At 52.0% G+C, this 21,531-nt stretch overlaps 1 protein-coding gene across 1 annotated transcript in view; it reads left to right on the top strand.

The window, feature by feature from the left end:
• Nucleotides 1–21,531, top strand: part of CPPED1 (calcineurin like phosphoesterase domain containing 1) — a 108,821-nt gene that overhangs the window by 7,345 nt on the left and 79,945 nt on the right. The window contains exon 2 of the mRNA XM_062180183.1: nt 13,963–14,181. Coding sequence (XP_062036167.1) covers nt 13,963–14,181 — 219 coding nt within the window. The remainder of the gene's footprint in view (nt 1–13,962; nt 14,182–21,531) is intronic.

Below are 21,531 nucleotides of genomic sequence, written 5' to 3'. Positions count from 1 at the left end.
TCTCAGAGATGTGGGACACCAAGGCTCTCAGCAGAAACACAGGTGTTATCCTTGCCAGCGGGCCCAGAGCAGAGTTTTTTTTTTTTTTTTTTTTTTTTTTTTTGACAGGCAGGGTGGACAGTGAGAGAGACAGAGAGAAAGGTCTTCCTTTTTGCCGTTGGTTCACCCTCCAATGACCGCCGTGGCTGGCGCGCTGCGGCCGGCACACGTGCTGATCCGATGGCAGGAGCCAGGTGCTTATCCTGGTCTCCCATGGGGTGCAGGGTCCAAGGACTTGGGCCATCCTCCACTGCACTCCTGGGCCACAGCAGAGAGCTGGCCTGGAAGAGGGGCAACCAGGATAGAATCCGGTGCCCCGACCGGGACTAGAACCCGGTGTGCCGGCGCCGCAAGGCGGAGGATTAGCCTAGTGAGCCGCGGCGCCGGCCCAGAGCAGAGTTTTGTCTTCAAAATTCTGGGCCCTGAACAAAGCAGGGCGATGTCTTACATACCCCTGGCACAAACAGCTGTTAAGTTTCCTTTCCCATGTTTGGTTATACGTATTTGGACAGTTAAGAGCTCTTGCACTGCTTACACAGTTACACCTGTGTGCATTGGCTTTGCTTTAGTGACCTGGGTGCAGGTGATATTTCCCAGAAAGCCCCTGCTGCGCTACCATTTTGCCTTTAGCTGTTTTATTTTTCTCTACCTAAGGGGAAGGCTCCCTGCCACGTGGCTGGAGTTGGTGCCCTCTACAGGGGGCATTGTTTGGCCAGCGGCGGGGGTTCCCAAGTCCGATGTCACAGTGCCTGAGGTTAGCCCCTGCCTCCAGCTGCTTGCTGATGGCAAATGGCAGTGATGGCTCATGTGATTGGGTCCCCGCCACCATGCAGGGGACCTGCATTGAGTTCCCAGCTCTTGGCTTTGGCCTTGGCTGGTCCTGGCTGTCACAGTTGTTTTGGGGGTGGGCCTGCAAATAGGAGTTCTTGCCCTCTCTCTGTATCCTCTGTCTCTCAAAAAAGTATTTCCAGGAGCCTAGCGGTGGTCTGTTAGAAGAATGTCTTCCCAAAGGGGGCTGACAGCCCTTGTATTTGTGTACTGTGTGATTTTTAACTTTGCCCAACCCTCCCATGAGGAAGGGGCAATAATATGGGGCTGGGGCACCTTCAGACCTTGGGAGCACCAGAGGTGCTATGACTCAGCTTGGAGAACCGGGATCGTGGAACCAGACGGTCGGGAAATACTGAGCAGTGCAAACCAGCCCACAAGAGGCTTTGTTCAACAAAGGAAAAATAGGGAAGAAGAAGAAGCCGTGGTGCTGACACCTCAGGTCCCCGTCTGTCAAATGGGAGCAGGACCTTGGCTGGGTCTGTTGAGGACAGAGCCATGATCACGTGTGTGCAGGCCTTGGTGTGCAGTGACTTCCTCCACCTGAGGGCACTGGGGTGCTTCAGTGACAGCAGGTCCTCCCGCTGGGAAGTGGGGGACAGTGGAATTCCACTCTGCGGCTCCCAGCCTTGGGCCTGGCCACTGGACCGTGCCTTCCCCCGGCTTGCCAGTTCAGCCAGTTCTGGCCACTGCTTCTTCCCATTTCTGCCCATTCAACCCCCAGAGCACACTGGTCTTGTTCACCTGTCTCCATTCCTGCTCCCAGAGCCCTGAGCCTGGCCACCAGCCTAATAGCAGCTCTTAGCTGGACAGTCCAGAAATCCTTTGTGGCTGCTCTTGTCCCTGTGGTCCGTCCCCCATGCAGCATCCGAGTGACGTCTTTGAAACAGATCTGGAGCCGTCTCCTCTGGACGTGGCTTTTCCCTGCCCGTTCTTGCCCTCTCCAGTGGCTTCTCATTCGAGTCCCATTTTCAGAGAAGCCCCGTTCTAACTTAGACCCCTGCCTACGTTCACAGATTGTCTGTGACACTTGTTACTACTTGCAGTAGCCATTTCCTCCAGTGACTTGGCTGCCTTCTCCTCCCTCTGGACTGTGAGTTCCCAGCAGGCAGAGAGCCTGGACCCAGGACGGCATGTGGCAATGGGTGTCCAGTGGCCACTTGGCATTGAACAGGATGGGTGGGTAGGACGGACGCACTGGCCCTGGGTCCCCTGTGTGTTCTGCTGAACCCAGTGCTTACACATGCTGTGGCTTTTGTGGGCAAAACTAAGCTGAAACCAAAGCATTGCACAGATACTGGAATCCTCGGGTGAGCTCACTGGGGGTGTCCAGTGTGTGCCGCCCTCGCAGGTGACTGCTGGAGGAGGCTATCTCACCAGCAGGTGCCCTGTCCTGGAGCCACATCTGCTGCAGGAGCGGCGACCTTCTCTTCCCACCCAGGGCCTCTGTCTGCCCAGCTTCATGCCTCCGTAGCTGCCGTAGCCCAGAGAAGGCACCTTGTCCACCGTTCTCCCTGAAGAACTGCCCAGGCCAGCAGCCGCCTGCTGTCCTGGGTAATGGATACATGAAGAATGGAGGAAAAAAAATCATGGTAAACATCCACACAGAACAGGCAGAGCCCTAAAGGAGTTTTGCTTTTGAAAAGCCAGAGAAGGTTCTGGAAGTGCCTTTCCCCACCCTTTGCCGTTAAAACAGCCTCAGCCAAAGCCAGCGATGCCGAGAGCCACTTAGTCGAGAAGCCCCTGCCCATCTGCCGTCTTCCTTCTCCGCAGGGTTGTGGATGACGACTTTGGCAGGTCCGCCACCCCTGATGGCAACTGTGGCTGCACGGTATTTGTGCAGCTCAGAGACTGCCTTCTGGGCGCATTTAAGTGGAGGGAGGAGAGGTAGGGTCAGTTGCTGTGGACAAGGAGAGCTTGGAGATGCTTGGGGATGTTGCTGTCACTGTAATTAATGTTTGGGTAGCGGCACAGGGTCTGGAAGGGGACGCTTTTTTCAAAGAGTTTTTTTTTACCTACAATGCATTCTTCCAGACTGGTCAATTGAGTGGCTGGAATATATTCTCAGAGTGGCACACATCTCACCACCCCAAAAAGAAGCCCCGCCCCCCATGAGCTGTCACCACCCCCACCCCCAAGCCTGAAGCAACACTAATGAATGGCTCTGTTTGTTGTGTTAAGTTCTGGCAGTTTTGCAGCTGGGACCAGGAGACCATTAAACCAGGAGTCCCAAGAGGGGGAGTATAGTTCAGCTGCTGTTTGGTTTTGTTTTTGTTTTGTTTTGTTTTGTTTTCAGCCACTAAATGACGAGTATTGCTGGGGACATTTAGATTGTGACTCTCAGTGCAGGCTACACCATGAGGAGCTGCAAAAATTGCATTTCCCTGGCACTCGCTCTTTAGCCAGAAAGCCCGCAGGGAGCCGTAGAGCTACGCATCTTTGCTATTTTTATAACCAATGCAGTACAGACGGTGTGTGAAGGGAAAGGTGTTCAGACCGAAGCAGGTAAATAGGAGGGGACGTGGGGAAGTTTCCGGAAGGCAGACTTAAACGATGAGTTGAGTTTGGTGCAGAAAAGCAGTGGGATCCATGCATACTTGTCTGTCTCCCAGGTATTTCCTGAGCCCTGCTGTACACCAGGGGAGCCAAGAGGGGTGCGAGCCTGCAGCCGCCTTGTCCCTGCTCAGGGCAGGAGCGATGCGGAACAGTCGCCATGGTAACCGTGGCTCACATCTGGCCACTTCCCCGGGCCTGGTCCAAACGCTCTAGTGAATTAACTCATTCTCCTCGATTCTTTTGAGGGAGGGGCTGTTACCATTACTTCACAGATGAGGACATTGAGGCCCTGAGAGGTGGGGACCTTGAGCCATGTCACTCAGTTGGTAAAGGAGACAGGGCTGGGCAGCAAGCCTCAGAGTCTGGGCTACCCCAGGCCCAGGGAAGGATGTCGGGAAATGGAGGCCCAAAGTCATGCAGGAGCACGCCTGCGTGCCCTGGTGTCGTCAGTCCCAGCTCCTGCTCCAACCTCCGAGTCACACAGCCCCAGCTTGGAGTGCAGCCCCCTCCCTGCCCCCCAGGCCCCATGTCCCATGACCACCCTGGTGACTTCTGCAGTCGTAGCAAGCACGCTGCGTCGTGAGTCTCATGACTGACTTGCTTGCTGTCCGTCTCCCCCACTGTTCCACGAGCTCTCGGGGACTGGACCTGTTTGCCTCTAACAGCACCACACAGATCCCAGGGAGACTGTGGGCGTTGTCATCAGGACCCTGGTCTGGGGGAGAGCCGCTGGTGGGGGGCGGGGCCAGTGACAGACACAGCCGGAAAAGCCTTGGGCTCATGGTAGCCCCAGCGCCAGACAGCAGGGATCCGCTTCTGTCTCCACTGATCTCTCCACCACGTGCTTGCCGAATGCTTGCCTTGTGCCCTATCAGGCCTGACACTGGCGTTCTCTCTTGGGGACTGGAGGGCGGTGGCTCTTGTTAAAGGAAGCAACCTGATGACCAGGGTGAGGGGTAGGAAGAGAGACATCGGAATGACTGCCTGCGGGGGTCTGGAGTGGGCAGAACTGCAGGGAGCTGGTCTTGCTGCCCCCTCTCCCCAGGCAGGAATGACAAGGCCCAGACCCAGGAGGGAGTGGTGGTGGGGACGTGGAGAAGGGGCTGTCGACAATAGGGGGTGTTGTGCATGGGAAGCTCTGACCTGCAATGACACACAAGCCCAGGATCTGCAGGTTGGCAGACCAAGGGACATCTGAGAAGGAGCCAGTCTTGGAGAAGCGATGATGAAATCACTTGTGAAAGGTTAAATGTGAGGTGCTCACAGGACGAGCTGGGAGCTGGGACAAGTTCGGGGAACACACCACGTTCTACTCTGAGTTCTGTGGATTTCCCGTCAAATGCAGAAGTGCGCCCACCCCAGTGTTCCGAAATCAGGTGTAACTTAGCGTCAGATAAATTAACAGGGGCCATGCCTTGTGCTCTTTGGTATTGGTACGGAGCGATGATGTCTTGTTCTAACGATAGTTTTGTTAACTACACTGCATGGCTTGTATTTGCCATTTTTTACTCTAAAAGACAAACCAGATTTAGAAAATGTGATTTTTCTTTATAAAAGGTAAGAAAGCAGTGCACTTCATGCATGATATGACGTTGCATAGAAGTGGCAGGTTTAGCGCATAGTGAGAGCACAGGTACCAGCACTAGGTGTGACGTGCCGTGGCTGACTCCCCAAGGCCTTTTCCTCCACCGGAGCCGTTTGCTCTTGGGGGTACATTTGTGATAGTCGATCGGTGATTAACCAGTGAAAGTGACAGAATTTCTAATCCTTGGTCTGTATTAAAAAGTCAGCTTCCATCAGCAGTCAACAAATATACCCAAAAGGTGTAATAAAAATGAGCGAGAACAAACACATTTTAGAGACAAATCCGAGAAAGCATTTAGTGACGGTGGAAGTGCAAAGAGTCGTTGGCATTGGAATGTCTTTCAGGAGGGCTCTATGCACGTACACCCTCTGGCTCATAGGAGGCATCCATGCTAAGGCCTGGAGTGAATTCTTTAAGATTCTTCTCCATGTGCTGATGCGTGGCTTCTCAGGATGTTTCAGGACAACTCGGAGACCTTTGCTCTCCATCACCTTCTGTCTGTCCTGCCACCCCCAATCCATTGTCCATTTATCTCATTTCTGAAAGATGATGTCCATGACAGTGTCTGATCAGCTGAAATTTGGAGGTGGCCAAACCTTGTTTCTGTAGGACCAATGAATCAGCTCCCTCGATTGCTTTCCTTTCTTTCTCTCTCTGTGTCTTAGATTTACTTACTTGAACGGTAGAGTTGCAGAGAGAGAGAGATTTAGAGATCTCTCCCCAGATGGCTGTAACAGCCAGGACTTGTCCAGGCTGAAGCCGGGAGCCAGAAGCTCCATCCATGTCTCCCTACATGGTTGGCGGGGGCCCAAGTACTTCGGCCATCATCTGCAGCTTTCCAGCCACATTGTCAGGGAGCTGGATTGGAAGTGGAGCAGCCAGGACTCGAACCGGTTCCCCCCGTCTGGGATGCCGGCATTGCAAGTGGTGGCTTCATCCACAGCACAACAGCTCTGGTCCTGAGCTCTCCTTCTTTCTAAGACCAATTTTCCCTTTGAAAGTATTTTTATGTTAATTTTCAAAATTGATGTAGGAAGCCATGGTAACTCAGAAGTTGCTTTTTCTGGCTTTTCCATTGGACAGACATAGGCTCTCGCAGCTGGATCGGTCTCCTATGTCATCTTACCTGGGGATCACCTGCCCTGAGCCGGGGACCTTGTGGTGGAGTTGGCAAAGTTGGGGCGTGGTCGTGCTCCTCAGCCTTTGTCCCATCTCCATCCATTCATTCGTCTTTGTCGGCTTCCTCTCCCTCGCCTCCCAGCAAAATTGGAAGGGTTCGGGTCGATGAGGGCTGGGCTTTGCAGATGCCTGCAGGGGCCAGGTGTGGACTGGGTCAAGTTCGAGTGCACAGGACCCTTGTGAAGGGGCAGCTCCTGTACAACCCCAGCCAACTCCTTGGCACAGTGCAGCCCCGTTTTCCAAGGGAATCCAGAAAGCCAGGCATATATGTAAAACTCATGAATTAAAATCTACATGTTTTACATTTTAAATATGTAATATTTATTTTTAAAATTACACAATATATAATTAGAATCTACATGTATTTATATTTTCAACTGTTGGCAACAAATTAAAAACTTTAACGAACACCGTGTGGGCCCAGCAAACAGGTCTGCTAGCCGGACTTTGGGTTTGTAATGTCTGGAGCCCCAGCCTGTGCCCTTAGAGTCAGCCCTGTGCCCTGTTCTGTGGGCGGGAACTGTGACCAGCACAGGTACAGCGGAAGGCACTGAGCCTCACCTGCCTTGCCTTGGTTTGCCGTCGACTTATTTACCCAGAGGGTCCATTTGGAGACAGAAATGCCTGCATCCAGGGGGACAGCTTGCGGGCTGTCCAGGATACCTTCCATCTTCCTGGCTCTTGGGGAGCTGCTCATTAACTGTGTGAGCTTACGCTTGAGCCGTTACCAAGACACCACCCACACTCCAGCCAGGCCCCAGTACCCCCTCTCCCCCCGCCATGGTCAAACGAGAGGCTGGTGAAGGCAGGCGTTTGGCCTAAGGTGCCCCTGTGCTGTGTGGGAGCTCTGGGTTCAATCCCTGCCTCCAACTCTGACTCCAGCTCCCTGCTCATACAATTCGGGCCCCTGCCACCCATGTGGGAGACCTGGATAGGGTTCCTGGCTCCTGGTTTCAGCCTGGCCCAGCCCTGGCTGTTGTGGGATTTGGGGAGTGAAATGGATGGGAGTGCTTCTGCTCGCACTTGCTCTTGCTCTTGCTCTCTGCCTGCCTTCCACATAAACTTTTTTTTTTTTTTTTAAGTGAAAGGCTCGTTAAGGTTAAGGTAACTGAGAATCCTGCCAGTGCTTTGGGTAGGAAAGTTGAGCTCCTGTGAGTTCAGCTTTCTGGTCTCCCACAGCAGTGGGGGCGGTGCAGGGGAAGGAGTTGCAATAAAAGGGCGTGTTGAGCTGGTCCTGGAAGGGTGCACACAGACGTGCTGTTGACTGAGGTGAGGTGGGTGTGCAAGGCCAGGCCATGGTTTTGTGTGAGGAGCAGTGGCAGGGCTTTCGGGGGTGGGGGGCAGTGATCCCTCCTCCTGTAGTTGGTCCCCGAGATGAGCTGGACTAGAGACTCGATGGTGACGAAGAGAACTCAGCGGTAGCTGTGCAGTGTCACTTCCACCATCTCACTACCCGTGAGTGTGGCTGTCATTTGCTGTTTTTTTTTTAAGTATTTTTTCAAGATTTATCTACTTATTTGAAAGAGTTACACAGAGAGAAAGAGTGGCAGAGAGAGAGAGAGAGGGAGGTAGGGAGGAAGGGAGGGAGGGAGGGAGGGAGGGGTCTTCCATCCGATGGTTCACTCCCCAATTGCCACAATGGCCAGAGCTGAGCTGATCCGAAGCCAGGAGCCAGGACCTTCTTCCGGGTCTCCCACTCAGGTGCAAGGGCCCAAGGACTAGGCCCGTCTTCTGCTTGCTGGTTTTCTTAAAACTCGATTCCATGCTGCAAGCTGCCATATTAGAGACACCCACCTGGCAAAGACCTGAGCTTGGCCCCTGGTCATCAGCCAGCAAGAAAACTGGACCCCAGTCCCACAGCCCACAGAGGAGCTGAATCCTGCAGCAGCTCTGCCAGTGAGCCCGGAAGCATCTGGGCGTTCGCAGCAGGCCTCAGCGTGAACTGGCACTTTGTTTGGCAGCTGGCGAGAGACCCCAAGCAGAGACTGAGCCCAGCCAGGCCAGAACCCACAGAAATGATGGGATACTAATTGCAGGCTTTGAGTCAAATCTGTCACGGTTTGTTGCATAGTGACAGCTAACTCACCATATGAATTTTTTAAAAAAATTTACCTTGAAAAAAATTAAATTCGGGGCCAGTGTTGTGGTGCAGCAGGTTAGTTTGCCATCTGCACTCCTGCATCCCATGTGAGCACTGGTTCAAGTTCCGGCTGCTCCACTTCCCATCCAGCTCCCTGCTAATGCACCTGAGGAAACAGTGGAAAATGGCCCAAGTGCTTGGGTGTCTGCCACCCACATGGGATACCCAGATGGAGGTCCAGGCTCCTGGCTTTGGTTTAGCCCAACCCTGGCCATTGTAGCCATTTGGGGAGTGAACCAGGAGATGGAAGGTCTCTCTCTCTCTCTCTCTCTCTCTCTCTCTCTCTCTGTGCCTCTCCATCTCTCTGTAGTCTCGTCTTCAAATAAATGAATAAATCTTTAAAAAAATAGTAAAAAAAAAAATTTTAAACAAAAAATAAAATTCATTGGGGACATTGTTATTGATGGCCAGTGTGAGGGTTTTAGCTACATGAATGTGTATTTTCCTGTGCATAGCACACGTCCTAGAGACCTCATCTGGAGCTTCGTGTCACATCTTGCCTTGTTTTGGTCCCTTCTGGATCAGAAATGAGGTCTTCCTGTAATAACTCACTTTGTCAGTCATTCTACAGGTAATTGCTTTGTCTCAAAAGTTGGCCTCATTCTTATCAGAGACATCACTTAGGGTCCTTGACTGAGTTCTTTTATCGGTTTTGGAAGAACGAGATCTTTCTCTGGGCTTTTGAAAATGCATGTGTGTGTCCCACACGCACTCACGCACTGTGCCTGGTGCTCTCGTTGTGCACTGCCAACGCTTGTGCCATCCAGAGTGTCAGGACTCACTGGTTAGTAACGCGCTCCTGATTAAGTTCTTTGTCTTCGAGGAATCTCGACGTGGTTTTGAAAGGTTCTTTAAAGGGTGATAATTAGTAATCGGTAGTACTGAGGCATGAACTGCACAGGCAGGCTCCTAAAAATGAACAGGAAAATACGAAATTCGGCCGCTAACCTAACAATAATGGAAGGCCCTTTGAGGGTCATTTCAGGTCAGGGAAGCAGAAGGCAGGAAGGCCCTTTGAGGGTCATTTCAGGTCAGGGAAGCAGAAGGCAGTGTGCACCTGTTTCTTACCCAGCATGCCGAGGTCCCAGCCCACAGAGACCCTTGATGGGTGCAGGCCAGCGTATCTCAAACTTAGCTGTGCACATGTCACCTAGGATTCCTGCAAATGTGGATTCTGACCCAGGAGTTCTGGGTCGGGGCCGAGCTTGTACCTGGCTTCTGTCCCTCAATGTTGTATGCTCCAGTTCCAACCATTTTGATGCACATGGTAAAATTTCATTCGTTTTCTTAGCTAAATAATGTTCCATTTTCTTTGTCCATTCATCTGAGATGGGCACTTGGGTTGATTCCATAGTTTGGCTGTTGTGAACAGTGCTGCTAGAAACATGGTGGTGCAGGTGTCTCTTTGACACACTGTGTTCACGTCTTGGGTGTATACCCAACAGTGGGGTTGCTGGGCCATATGCCAGATCTGTTTCTAGTTTTTTAAGAAACCTCAGCACTTCACAGAGGCTGTGCTAATTTGCATTCCCACCACCAGATTAAGGGTTTTCCCCTTTCTCTACATGCTCACCAACATTTGTTACTGTCTCTTTGATAATAGCGGTTCTGACAGGGGTGAGGTGATATCTCATCGTGATTCTCATTTGCATTTCCATGATAACTACTGACACTGAGCATTTTTTCGTATATTTTTTGGCCATTTGTATTTCTTCTGAGAATTGTCTACAGAGGTCCTTTGCCCATTTCTTAACTGGATTGATTGTTTTTGTTGTTGAGTTTTTTTGAGTTGCTGATATAGTCTAGGTGTCAATCCTTTGTCAGATAAGCAGCTTGCACGTATTTTTCCCATTCTGCAAGATGTCTCCATCTAACCCAGCCTTGATTAACATTAAGACCAAGGAGCCAGCATTGTGGTGCAGCAGGCTAAGCCCCGCTTGTGGCATCAGCATCCCATATTGGAACGGCAGGCAGTTTGAGTCCTGTCCACTCTGCTTCCCATCCAGCTCCCTGCTGATACACCTGGAAGGCAGCAGATGATGGCCCAAGTACTTTGGTCCCTGTCACCCAGGTGGGAGACCAGATAGAGTTCCTGTCCCCCGGCTCAGCCAGGCCCAGCCCCGGCTGTCGGGAGTATTGGGTGGTGAAATAGTGGAAGGAAGTTCTCTCTTCTCTGTCTCTCCCCCTCTCTCTGTCACCATGCCTTTCAAATAAATAATCCAATTTTTTTTTTTAATGAAGAGCAAAGCCTGCCATCAGCCTCGGTGATGGGGATCTCAGGAACATGCCGGTGCTTTGGGAAATGGGAAGCCCGGAGTGAACAAGCTGCCGTGTTGGGGGAGGGGGTGGGTCATGTGTCGATGCGCAGAGCTCTCCTGTGTCAGGGCAAGTCTGAGTATTTTGTACCTTGTAACAATGAATTTCTATCTGTGTTCTGACTAAGCAAACAAGCAATGAAAGATTTATTTTAATACCTCCAGGGACTTATTGACGTTCTGAGACTGTGACTATTTGTCATAGGAAACTGTGAAACCATTCGCTGCAGGGCGCTGTGTCTAACTCCACTGTGGAAGGGTGACTTACGCCGCAGCCCCGGGGCGCCCATCGCCTGCCTGATCTGGTGCTGATTAATTTACCCACTTTAAAAGGGCCCTGCAAAGGCCTCAGACACAGGAAGGGAGCTCAAAGCATTCATCAATGTAAAAAGGTCATTGTTCAAATAAAGTAAGTGTTGCTAACAATTCACTTTCAGACACAAAGCAGCATCTCCGTTTCTGTCCTGACACCACGCTCAGCTCTCCGGGAAGTCTTTCTGATCCGTAGGCATCTGAGTACCCAAAGTGCAGCGCCTGGAATCCCCAAACCTGTGGCTCATGGTTAGCGTTGGGCGTGCGGGCGCAGCCTGCTTGGGTTCTGTGGGCGCAGCCTCCGCCCAGGCATCTCCAGGGGACGCGGCTGTTACGGCACACCCGATTAAGCTGTTGCCTGCGACACCTGTGTGCCCAGGCGGAGTGCCAGGTTGTCCAGTCCTGGCTGCTCTGCTTCTGATCTAGGTTCCTGCTAATGAGAAAGGCAGGGATGAGGGATGACCCAGGTGCTTGAAGCTCTGTCATCCACAGGAGACCCAGGTGGAGTTTTTGGCTCCTGGCCTTGGTGTTGCCCAGCCCCAGAAGTAGCAGGTGCTTGAGGGGTGAACCAGTGGATGGCAGATCCCGACCACCACTTTGTGTGTGCGCGTGTGTGTGCGTGTGCATGTGTGTGTGTGTGACTCTCCTTTCAAATAAACATTTAAAACAAGCTTCTTTAAATGGTGTCACTGAGGGCTGGGGTCTTACCTGAAAGCTGGACAAGGGAGGATCCTATTCCAGGTCCACTCAGGGCTGATGGCAGAGCCCTCCGGGCCATGCCAACTCTGCCAGAGAAGGTGCTGAGAGAGAGAGAGAAAACAAGAACCTTGTCTTCTTCTAGTGTTTTCTCTCAAGGGACACCCATCATGTGCTCTGCCGATTAGAAGCAGTTGCCAGACCCGCCCACACTCGGGGAGGGGTCACACTGGATGTGAGCATCTCGAGGCGGGGATCTGGTCAAATGCACGGGGAGCCCGTCGGTCATGCCGGATCACTGTCCTTGGCAGAGACGCAGGCACTGAGGTCTCCTGTCGACCTCATTCAGGCTGAGTTCCAGTTGGTTGTGACTTTTTTAAAATGAAAGACATAGTGATGGGGAGAGAGGGGAGATGTCTTCCATATGCTGGTTCACTCCCTAAGTGCCTGCAACAGAGAGAGCTAGGCCAGGCTGACACCGGGAACCAAGGACTCCCTCTGGGTCTCCCATGGAGGTGGCAGTGGCCCAAGCACTTGAGACGCCACCTGCTGCCCCCGAGGATGCATGAGCAGGAAGCCAGAGAAGAGGCAGAGTAGCCAGGGTGGGAACCAGCACTCCACGGGGGATGTGGTGTCCCAGGTGGCAGGGTACCCCGCTGCACCACAGCACCCGCCCAGGCTGTGCCCTGATTGCCAGTCCGAGCCGGAGGCTGCGAACTGGTGGGTTCCTGTTGCCTGTGCCGTTGGTCCTAGAAAGCGTGAAGCAGCTTTGTCTCTTCACTTGTTTTCTAAAATTCTGAGAACAGAAATGAAGAGGGGAGAGCAGTGAAGCAGAGATCTGTTCTCAGGTGATAGAGAGCCGGCGTGGGTGGCTGGGGAGTGGCCGCAGAGTCTAAAAAGGTCACAGCCAGCTCCTCCGTGCCCTCGGATCTCAGCTTAAATATCACCTCCCTGCCCGTCTGGCCCACGCAGGCCAGCACCTCACTCAGCGTCGTCCACATAGCCTCTAGGACTCGCTGTCCCTACTCCGCCGATTTTCCTGGTGTTTGTCTCTCTCTTCCCCACAAGAACAAAGCCACAGGAGGACGGGGACCTCCTCTCGTTGTCACGTGTGTGCCATCGGCATCGGCGCCTCCTGCAGGGCGCCCCACAGAGCAGGCACTTAGAAAACGCAACATGCGAATGGCGCAAACGCGTGGACGTGCAGTGACTCCAGCGAGCTTTCTGGGCATCACAGCATCACCACGACGTTCAAAGGACGTGCCATCGACACATCAGTCTGTTAAAAAAAAAATGACGAAAACAAAAGGCAAACTCAGGATTGTGGGTCACTCTTGTCCCTGCCACCAAGTCCCTGGAAGACCATTCGGAAAACCGCGCCATGTTCCCCCCCAGGTGTAAACAAGGGGACCGAGGGTCGGAGGTCCTCGGGGCTGTGCTTCCTGCCTGGGCAGTGAGGGTCCCGATCCCACTCGGGGAGAGTGACTGTTTCTCGGATTTTCACTGAAAAGGCGCCACGTGAGACCGTGGTCCAAAAGAAGAACCTTTGAGACCCACTCATGTCCCTTCCAGCCTACGAGCACCAGCCCTGGTCGGGATAGAGACTGGGGCTCGCGCCGCTTCAGCCCAGCAGAACCAGTGGGAAGACCGAGCTGGGTGGGGTCCGTTCCGGGGACCAGAGCCCTTTCTGAGACCCCGAGGAGTCCCCTCCCCTCCTCCAGCCGCATCCTCTGGAGCCTGTGCAGCGTTAGCATCCGTCTCTCTCCCTTTTCCACATCCACTCACTCCTTGCCGCATTTCCCACCCGATAGCCAAGTTGCATCATTAAAATTCTGCAGCCTCCCCTGAGACAGGGCACATGGTGCCCCTGAGCCCGGCAGGAAGGATCTGCGTGCGCCTTACCTCGTCATTTAAATAGACTTTCTGGCAGCATTCGATTCTTGGTATTTTCAATTCTAATTACAGAACTATTCTATCGCACATGAACATGCTCTGTACCGTGGCGTCCTCTTTGGCTCCGTGCTTCTCGTTGGCCTTCTCGCTTTGAAGCTAGCAGCTGGGTTTTGGGCCTGCCGCGGCCCACATGTTTCCTCCTGGCCTCTGGGAATCACCAGGTCCCAGGCATAATTAGTATAAATCAAAATCCGCCAGACGGTGACAGGCCAATGGGTATGTTTGAGCAGCAGCTTATTAAAATGACCTACTTAATTTAAGAAAAATATTGTACCCGCTTGCGTGGTAACCTGGATGCATTTCCCTGACAGATTTCTGTAATCTTTTCCTCACCCCTTCCCCCCATTTGTTTTTTTAAGAGAAAGAAAAGGAATGGCAAGGCCCGTTCTATTTCCTGCAAGGCGCAGACCCGCAGTTTGGGCTGATGAAGGCCTGGTCCACCGGGAACTGTGACAGCGGCGGTGACGAGTGGGGACAGGAGCTCCGTCTCACTGAGCAAGCCGTCCAGGCCATCAACAGGCTGGACCCCAAGCCCAAGTTCTTTGTGCTGTGCGGAGACCTCGTCCACGCCATGCCGGGTAAGCCTGGGGTTGCCGCCTGTGACCTTGTCGTCTCCTTGAGCCCCTGGGGCCTGGGTCTCAGCAGGGAAGAAGGAAATGATGGTCCCCCCAAGATGTCTCTGTTTGGTAATGGCTCACTGCTTCCCTCCGTGACGGCTGCAGGATCACTGAGCAGCAGCGAACGCACGCTCGTTTTATATTTAGAATTTGGCAAGATTAATCACAGTAATTAGGCAGAGCCTCAGTTCTGATGAGCCGAGCTCAGTATGAAAAATGGAACCCCCTCACCCCCACACGGTTCACCTTTCTGCACTTGCAAGGATGAACTTGAACTTGAACCATTTCCAGATACCACATCTAAGGATGCAGTCCTCTCTCCTCTCTCCTCAACTTACACTTTTCTTTGCTACCCCATTTGTTGGTGCTTTTTCAGTTGCAATCAAGAAATCCAACTTAGATTAATTTTTTTTTTTAAGTCCAGGGGTGATCTGGGATTCAGGCACAGCTGGATCCAGGGGATCAGAGGTCGTTCTCAGAGTTTGATTTCTCTGTCCAACTTCATTTGCAGGCAGGCTCCCCCTAGGTAGTGGCTCCCAAGACTCCCCTTTGTTCCCTTCTTATGGAAAACAACAGAGAGAGAGAGCACCTATGCTTGTCAGCACAGAGTCTCAGCCCAACCCTCCTCTGGCTCTCCAAGTCCACTCCCCTGCAAGCACGTGACCTGAAGAACAGGACGGTTTCCCTGCGGAAGAGCGACGTGCAGGGAATGAAGATACCAGATGCTTTCTGGACTCTCTTCCTTCCCTCTCCCCCATGAGCAAGAATCAGCCAGCGGGAGGTGCACCTGCCTGGTAGGGAGGCAGAGCCAGCTCTTGCCTGTGTCTCTCTCTGCATAGTGGACTAGAGGTGAGCTCAGGACCATTGCAGAACACCCGGCCGGGGCTGTTCGCTTGCGTCTGGCTTCACCTGTGTACGCTAGGACTCGAGTCTTGCTGTGATTTCCAACTCTGTTAGAAGCCGCAGCGCTCTGCAGGCAGCCTGCATGGGTGGATTCCTCCCCACCGGGCTGGCTCGTCTGGCAGCCTGTGTATCCAGAATAAAACCCGGAATGAAGATGTGAGAACAGGAAAAGGGCAGCCCAGAACTGCTCTCTCTGCAGCCCGTGGAGCGTAACAGTGAGGGAGGCCCCCAGACTGCCCCCACGCCCCAGTCTCTGTTTACTCCGTACCAAGGGCCTGTGCCGTTTGTGGACTGCACCTGCAGCACCCAGTGATGTCCTCCATGCTCACGCTCCTGTCTCGGCACTGGGTTTTCTTTTTTAATGGGTTTTAGTTATTTGTTTGTTTGAAAGGCAGAGTAACAGAAAGGGAAAGACAGAGAGATCTTCCATGCATTGACTCATGCCCCAAATGGCCGCAACAGCGAGGCTGGCCCAGGTCAAAGCCAGGAGCCTGGAATTCCATCCTGGTCTCCCACATGGGTGGCTTGGACCTAAGTACTTAGGTCATCTTGTGCTGCCTTCCCAGGCACATTAGCAGGGTGCTGGCTTGGTGGGGAAGCAGCTGGGACTCCAGCCAGGACTCCAGCACTGAAGGCAGTGGCCTAACCCTCTGTACCACCGCGCAGGCCCCTGGCCAGCCAATGAAGCTGCTTCCAGAAGGTCTGCTTTGCCATTGGCCAGTTTCTCTGGGATCCCATCATCCCGTCTGCATACTGGTCAGGGCTCTCACTCTGGACCACACAGTGAGCCAATCTGGGCTCTCATTGGCCACTTGCAAATAAGAGTCCAAATTTAACATCTTTCTGTCCAGTGGTTTCTTTTCTTTGGAAACAGGGTATCACAGAGCTCACTAGAATTATATAACATGTTCTTGTAAGATGTTTACCGACTTGTTCTGAATTATGTTAATGCATTCAGTCATATTTCAAAATCAGGCTTAAAAAAAGCCTCCCATGTGATTACACTGCTTCTGAAATAAAATATACTGAACATAAGTGAATTAAAAGATACCATTTTGATGCTCGGTCCCGCCAGTTGGTCAGCAGACCTTGCAAGTGTGAGCTGGCAAACTCTTGAATGTGTATTTTCTATGCAGTGTGACTGGAGCAGGGTCATCCTCTCTTCTGAGGGTCTGGACTGTCCAGTGGGGTTGGAACTGAGCCAGGGAGAGACTGTAACTGTGATGGATACTGTGGCCCGAGACGGAACAGAACTTTGAAAACTGGTTACCATGTTTTAATATGCAGTAAGTGGCTTCCCTCTCATTTAGCTCATAGGCAGACACCAGCAAAGTAATTATTTGCTTTTGAGTGCTTAGCACATTGTTAATTATCAAATGCACATATTAATAGGCAAACAAAATCAGAAAGCATGCTTCTAATTCTGTCATAAATAGTATTTTGGGCCAAGTAGATTTAAGTTCAACATAGAAGAAAACAGCCATCAGAGTAACGCGTTTTTAAATGAAAGTGATCAGATGACACTTTTCCATTATAAATATTCATCATAATATTTGTTCGTGCACACATGCTCATTGGGTGCAAATTAAGTGCCAGTTACAGCATTAGATGCTGTGGGTATGGACAAGGAGGTGGGAGAGCATCTGCGGGGCTTAGAGGCTGGTGAGGGAAATGCAGAATTGTGGATGCTAAGAAGAGTCACGGGTACCAGGGCCACAGGGACACGCTTAAGAAATGCGAGCTGCTTTGTTTCCCGTAGAGTCACTTTGGTTTTGAAACACAGGCTTTCATTCTGTTATCTTTGTATTACCGTTTTTGTTTTCTCAGTATTTTGGCTATCCTAATATTTTTTTTAACTTATTTTATTTACTTGAAAGCCAGAGTGGTGGAGAGAGGGCGAGACAGAGAGTAAATGAGATCTCCTGTCTGCTGGTTCACTCTCCAAATGGTTGCAATGGCCAGGGCTGACCAGTCTGAAGCCAGGATCCTAGAACTCTCTCCAGGTCTCCCAGGTGGGTGCCAGGGGCTCATGTAATTGGGGCATCATCCACTACCTTCCTAGGCACATTAGCAGGGAGCTGGGTCAGAAGTGGAGTAGCCAGGTTTCAAACCAGTGCTCTGATAGGGGGTGCTGGCATCGCTCATGGCAGCTTAGCCCCCTTTGCCATAGTGCCGTACCAATCTTGGTATTTTATTATTTTGTAAACCCTCTCTGTGGCACAGGCCACATTACAAGTAGCCAATGAAAATACAGACAGATACTGAGACCACTGATCTTCAGTCCTGCGCTCTTAATCCCAGGGTAATTTTTGTGGGTGTTATGGTGTTGTTGATAGTGTCTTGTTAGATTCCGCAGTTCACATGAGGGGCTGACAAATCGGGATGTGCTGCTACAGTGGGGAATGCAAGAGATTCCTCAGAGCCTTGGAACAGCTTTGTCACTAACACACACATGTCCATCCCCCTTCATGGAAAACTGCTGTAGCCATGGGGCCAGCATCGTGGTGCAACAGGTTAAGCTGCTTAAACTGCCGGCATCCCATATCAGAGCACCAATTGGAGTCCTTCCTGGCTGCCCACTTCCAATCCAGCTTCCTGGGAAAGCAGCAGACGATGACCCAAATACTTGGGGCCCTGCCACCCACATGGGTGAACCAGATGGGATTCCTGGCTCCTGGCTTTGGCCAAGCCCAGCCATTTTGGCCATTTGGGGAGTAAACTAGCAGATGGAAGATCTCTGTGTATATATGTGTGTGTGTGTGCCTCTCTCTTATCACTCTGCCTTTCAAATAAATCAATAAATTTTTAAAATTTTCCACAACCAAACCAAACAGACGATTCAACATGAGTTCTTCCCTTGACAGGAAGTTTCCTGGAAGAGTTCTTTGTGTGTTGACCTCCCGCAGGGACTTCAGGAGCTCCTCCCCTCTGTAGAGGGAGGCCCCTGGGTTAGCCCGGTTTATTGGGGGGGGGGGAGCTATTAGTTTCCTGACAGCAGCACATACTTGCGCTTCCCCAGTGCTGGAGTCCAGCCTGGGTCTGGAGGGCCACGTTCCTTCAGCTTCTAGAAGCTGCTTCATATCTTGACTGGTGGCCACTTCCTGCATTTTCAAAGCCAGCAGCCCGGCATCTTCTCTCCCCGCTCTGACCACTGCTCCATCCTCTGCCGTTCTCTGTGTTACTCTGATGATGACCCTTGTGATGACCCTGGGCCTACCCAGGACAATCTTGCCATCTCAGATCCTTCACTTGATCACGTTGCAGGCTCCTGTCATGCCATGGAAGATGACCGGTCCGTAATTTTTGGGACTTTAGCTGTGGCTGTCTTCAGTGTGTGGGGGTGGCGGGTGGGGGCCGTTATTTGGCTGACCGCAGCTGCCATGGGATGGAATTCAGGGTCTGTTCCCTGCCAGGAACTGTGCTGCCAGTCTACCTACTCCTTGCGGTTCTTGCAAACAAGATGTCATTGTTACTTCCGTTTTGGTGGTGGGAAACTGGACGGGAGCAGTGAAGCCCTTCCCCCAGTGCTACTCAGCCAGCAGGGGGTTGGCTCAAAGTTCATCCGTGTTCAGACCTCGCACACGTCCTACTGTAGCCTCGCTCCCCCAGAGTGGGGCGCCGGGTCAGCTGCAGAGCCTGCGAAAGTGGAGGATCTTCACCCCACCCAGAGCTGGCGAGTCAGGGGCAGCAGTTTAACCAGATCCCCGGGGAATCGTAGGGAACCTAAGGTCTGGGAAACAGTAGACAGAAATGTGCAGAGCGTCTCAGGTTCTTGGATTTGGGTCATGTACGTGCGTGTCCCTTATCTGCCATCCCACAATTCAGGAAGCTCTGAAAACAAAGGGTTTTTTGGTTGGTTGGTTTGTTTTGCTTAAGTCTGAAACCGACTTGGCTGGCATCACAGTTGCCATGAGCTGACACAAGGCTGTTTATGATCTTTATGAATCCTGTTTAGTGAGACTATTTGTTTGTTCTGCTAGGGAAATATCGCTGGATGCCATTGCAGGGTGCAGCTGTGGCCTCGCTCCAGGTGTTGTTTAATTTGTGCTGTGTGCTGCATACTAGCGTTCTCAAGTTGGAGGATCTCCACGTTTCACAGGAGCTGTGGCCCAGATGGCTGTGTGTTAAACCTAGGGATCTACCGCACTGTGCGTTAAACCTAGGGATCTACAGCATTGCTACTTGGGGATGTGTAGTAGAAGGAAGCAGAGGCTTCTCCCCCCGTTCTCATGAATGCAACTCCCCACATCCACGTGTACGCGTGCATTGCACGGGAACCACAGTGTAGCTGCAAAGTTAACATGGTTCCAGACGTCTCGTGGTTGAACCACAGGGACCATTCCTCCAGGGAGCAAAGTGTCTCCATTTGGAAATGGAATTGGACTCTGAAATGCTTCTGACAAATTGCGGGAAACAGTGCATACACGGAGGTGATGTTTGCTACAGATAAAGGCAGACTAATACACTTCGGTAGGTGATTTAGATTTTTTTTTTTTTTTTTTTGGACAGGCAGAGTTAGACACAGAGAGACACAGAGAAAGGTCTTCCTTTTCCGTTGGTTCATCCCCCAAGTGGCCACTGTGCTGACCCGAAGCCAGGAGCCAGGTGCTTCTCCTGGTCTCCCATGCAGGTGCAGGGCCCAAGCACTTGGGCCATCCTCCACTGCCTTCCCCAGGGCCACAGCAGAGAGCTGGACTGGAAGAGGAGCAACCGGGACAGAATCCAGCGCCCCAACTGGGACTAGAACCTGGGGTGCAGAGGATTAGCCAAGTGAGCCGCAGCGCTGGCCAGATGATTTAGATTTTAAATCCTGACGAGAACCTACTCACATATTACTTGTATAATTTTTAAGATTTAATGAAATAATAAGACAGATCCATATCTACATATCTACCCTAGTTTGCTTAGTATAAGAGATCAGAACGCAAAAAAAAAAAAAAAAAAGTAATTGCCTGCCTCCACATTTCCAGATCCCTTATATCCAGGTGCAGCAAACTTGTGTCTGCTTTGTTCACGGATGCACAGGCCTTTAGCATAGTACTGGACACAGAGGGGATGCTCCATTCAGATATCTGTCCTGGGTGCCTACTGTGCGCTGGTGACTTGCTAAGGACTTCCTTCCTGGTGACTTCTCTACTTCAGTGTAGGGAAGGCCTGGGATTCTGTAGATACAGCTCCAAAAGGCAGGAGAGGAAAGAGAACTGATGGGTGGTTAAGAATGGGAGATGTGGGGCTGGCACTGTGCGGTAGCAGGTGAAGCTGCTGCCTGCAGTGCCGGCATCCCACATGGGCGCCAGTTCAAATCCCAGCTACTGCACTTCTGATCCAGCTCTCTGCTATGGCCTGGAAAAGCAGTAGAAAATGACCCAAGTCCTTGGGCCCCTGCACCTATATGGGAGACCTGGAAGAAGCTCCTGGCTACTGGCTTTGAATTGGCTCAGCTGCAGCCATTGCAGCCATTTGGGGAGTGAACCAGTGGATGGAAGACCTCTCTCTCTCTCTCTCTCTCTCTCTCTCTATGTGCCTCTGCCTCTCTGTAATTCTGCTTTACAAATAAATAAATCTTAAAAAAAATAGGAAAGTAATGGGAGATGTGGTGGGGTGGGCGCTGTGGCACACTGTGTTACTCCACCTCTTGGGATACCCATGTCCTGTATTGGAATGCCTGGTTCAAGTTCCTGCCCGCTCTGTGTCTGACCCAGTTCCCTGCTCATCTGCTCTCTAGGAGGCTGCAGGTGATGGCTCAGGAACTTGGGTCTGTCCACCCACACGGGAGACCTGGTTGGAGCCCCTGATTCCTGGCTTTGTCCTGGCCCAGCCCTGCTAACAAAACACTTAAAAAGACAGAATATGGAAGATGCTGGAATGTAAATGAGAAGTACTAATAAATGGAAGTGTGTTTTCCATCTGGAAAAAGGCCCAAGTGAGCCCTGAAAGGTCCTGTTTCCTGTTGGTGGTGACTTTCACCTCCTGTTAGAAGCAAAGGGCTGGCTGGCGCTGTGGCTCAGTAGGCTAATCCTCCGCCTTGCGGCGCCGGCACACCAGGTTCTAGTCCTGGTCGGGGCACCGATCCTGTCCCTGTTGCCCCTCTTCCAGGCCAGCTCTCTGCTGTGGCCAGGGAGTGCAGTGGAGGATGGCCCAAGTGCTTGGGCCCTGCACCCCATGGGAGACCAGGAGAAGCACCTGGCTCCTGCCATCGGAACAGCACGGTGCACCGGCCGCAGCGCGCCTACCGCGGCGGCCATTGGAGGGTGAACCAACGGCAAAAAGGAAGACCTTTCTCTCTGTCTCCCTCTACTGTCCACTCTGCCTGTCAAAAAAATAAATAAATAAATAAATAAATAAATAAGCAAAGGGCTGGCCAAGGTCTCAGTGAGAGCAGCAGCGGCCAGGGGCCTTCAAGACTCC

This window comes from Lepus europaeus, chromosome 21 (assembly GCF_033115175.1).
Source record: "Lepus europaeus isolate LE1 chromosome 21, mLepTim1.pri, whole genome shotgun sequence".
Taxonomy (NCBI): Eukaryota; Metazoa; Chordata; class Mammalia; order Lagomorpha; family Leporidae; genus Lepus; species Lepus europaeus.
Note: the sequence above shows the minus strand (reverse complement) of the source record. Positions and strands in the feature narration are given on the sequence as shown.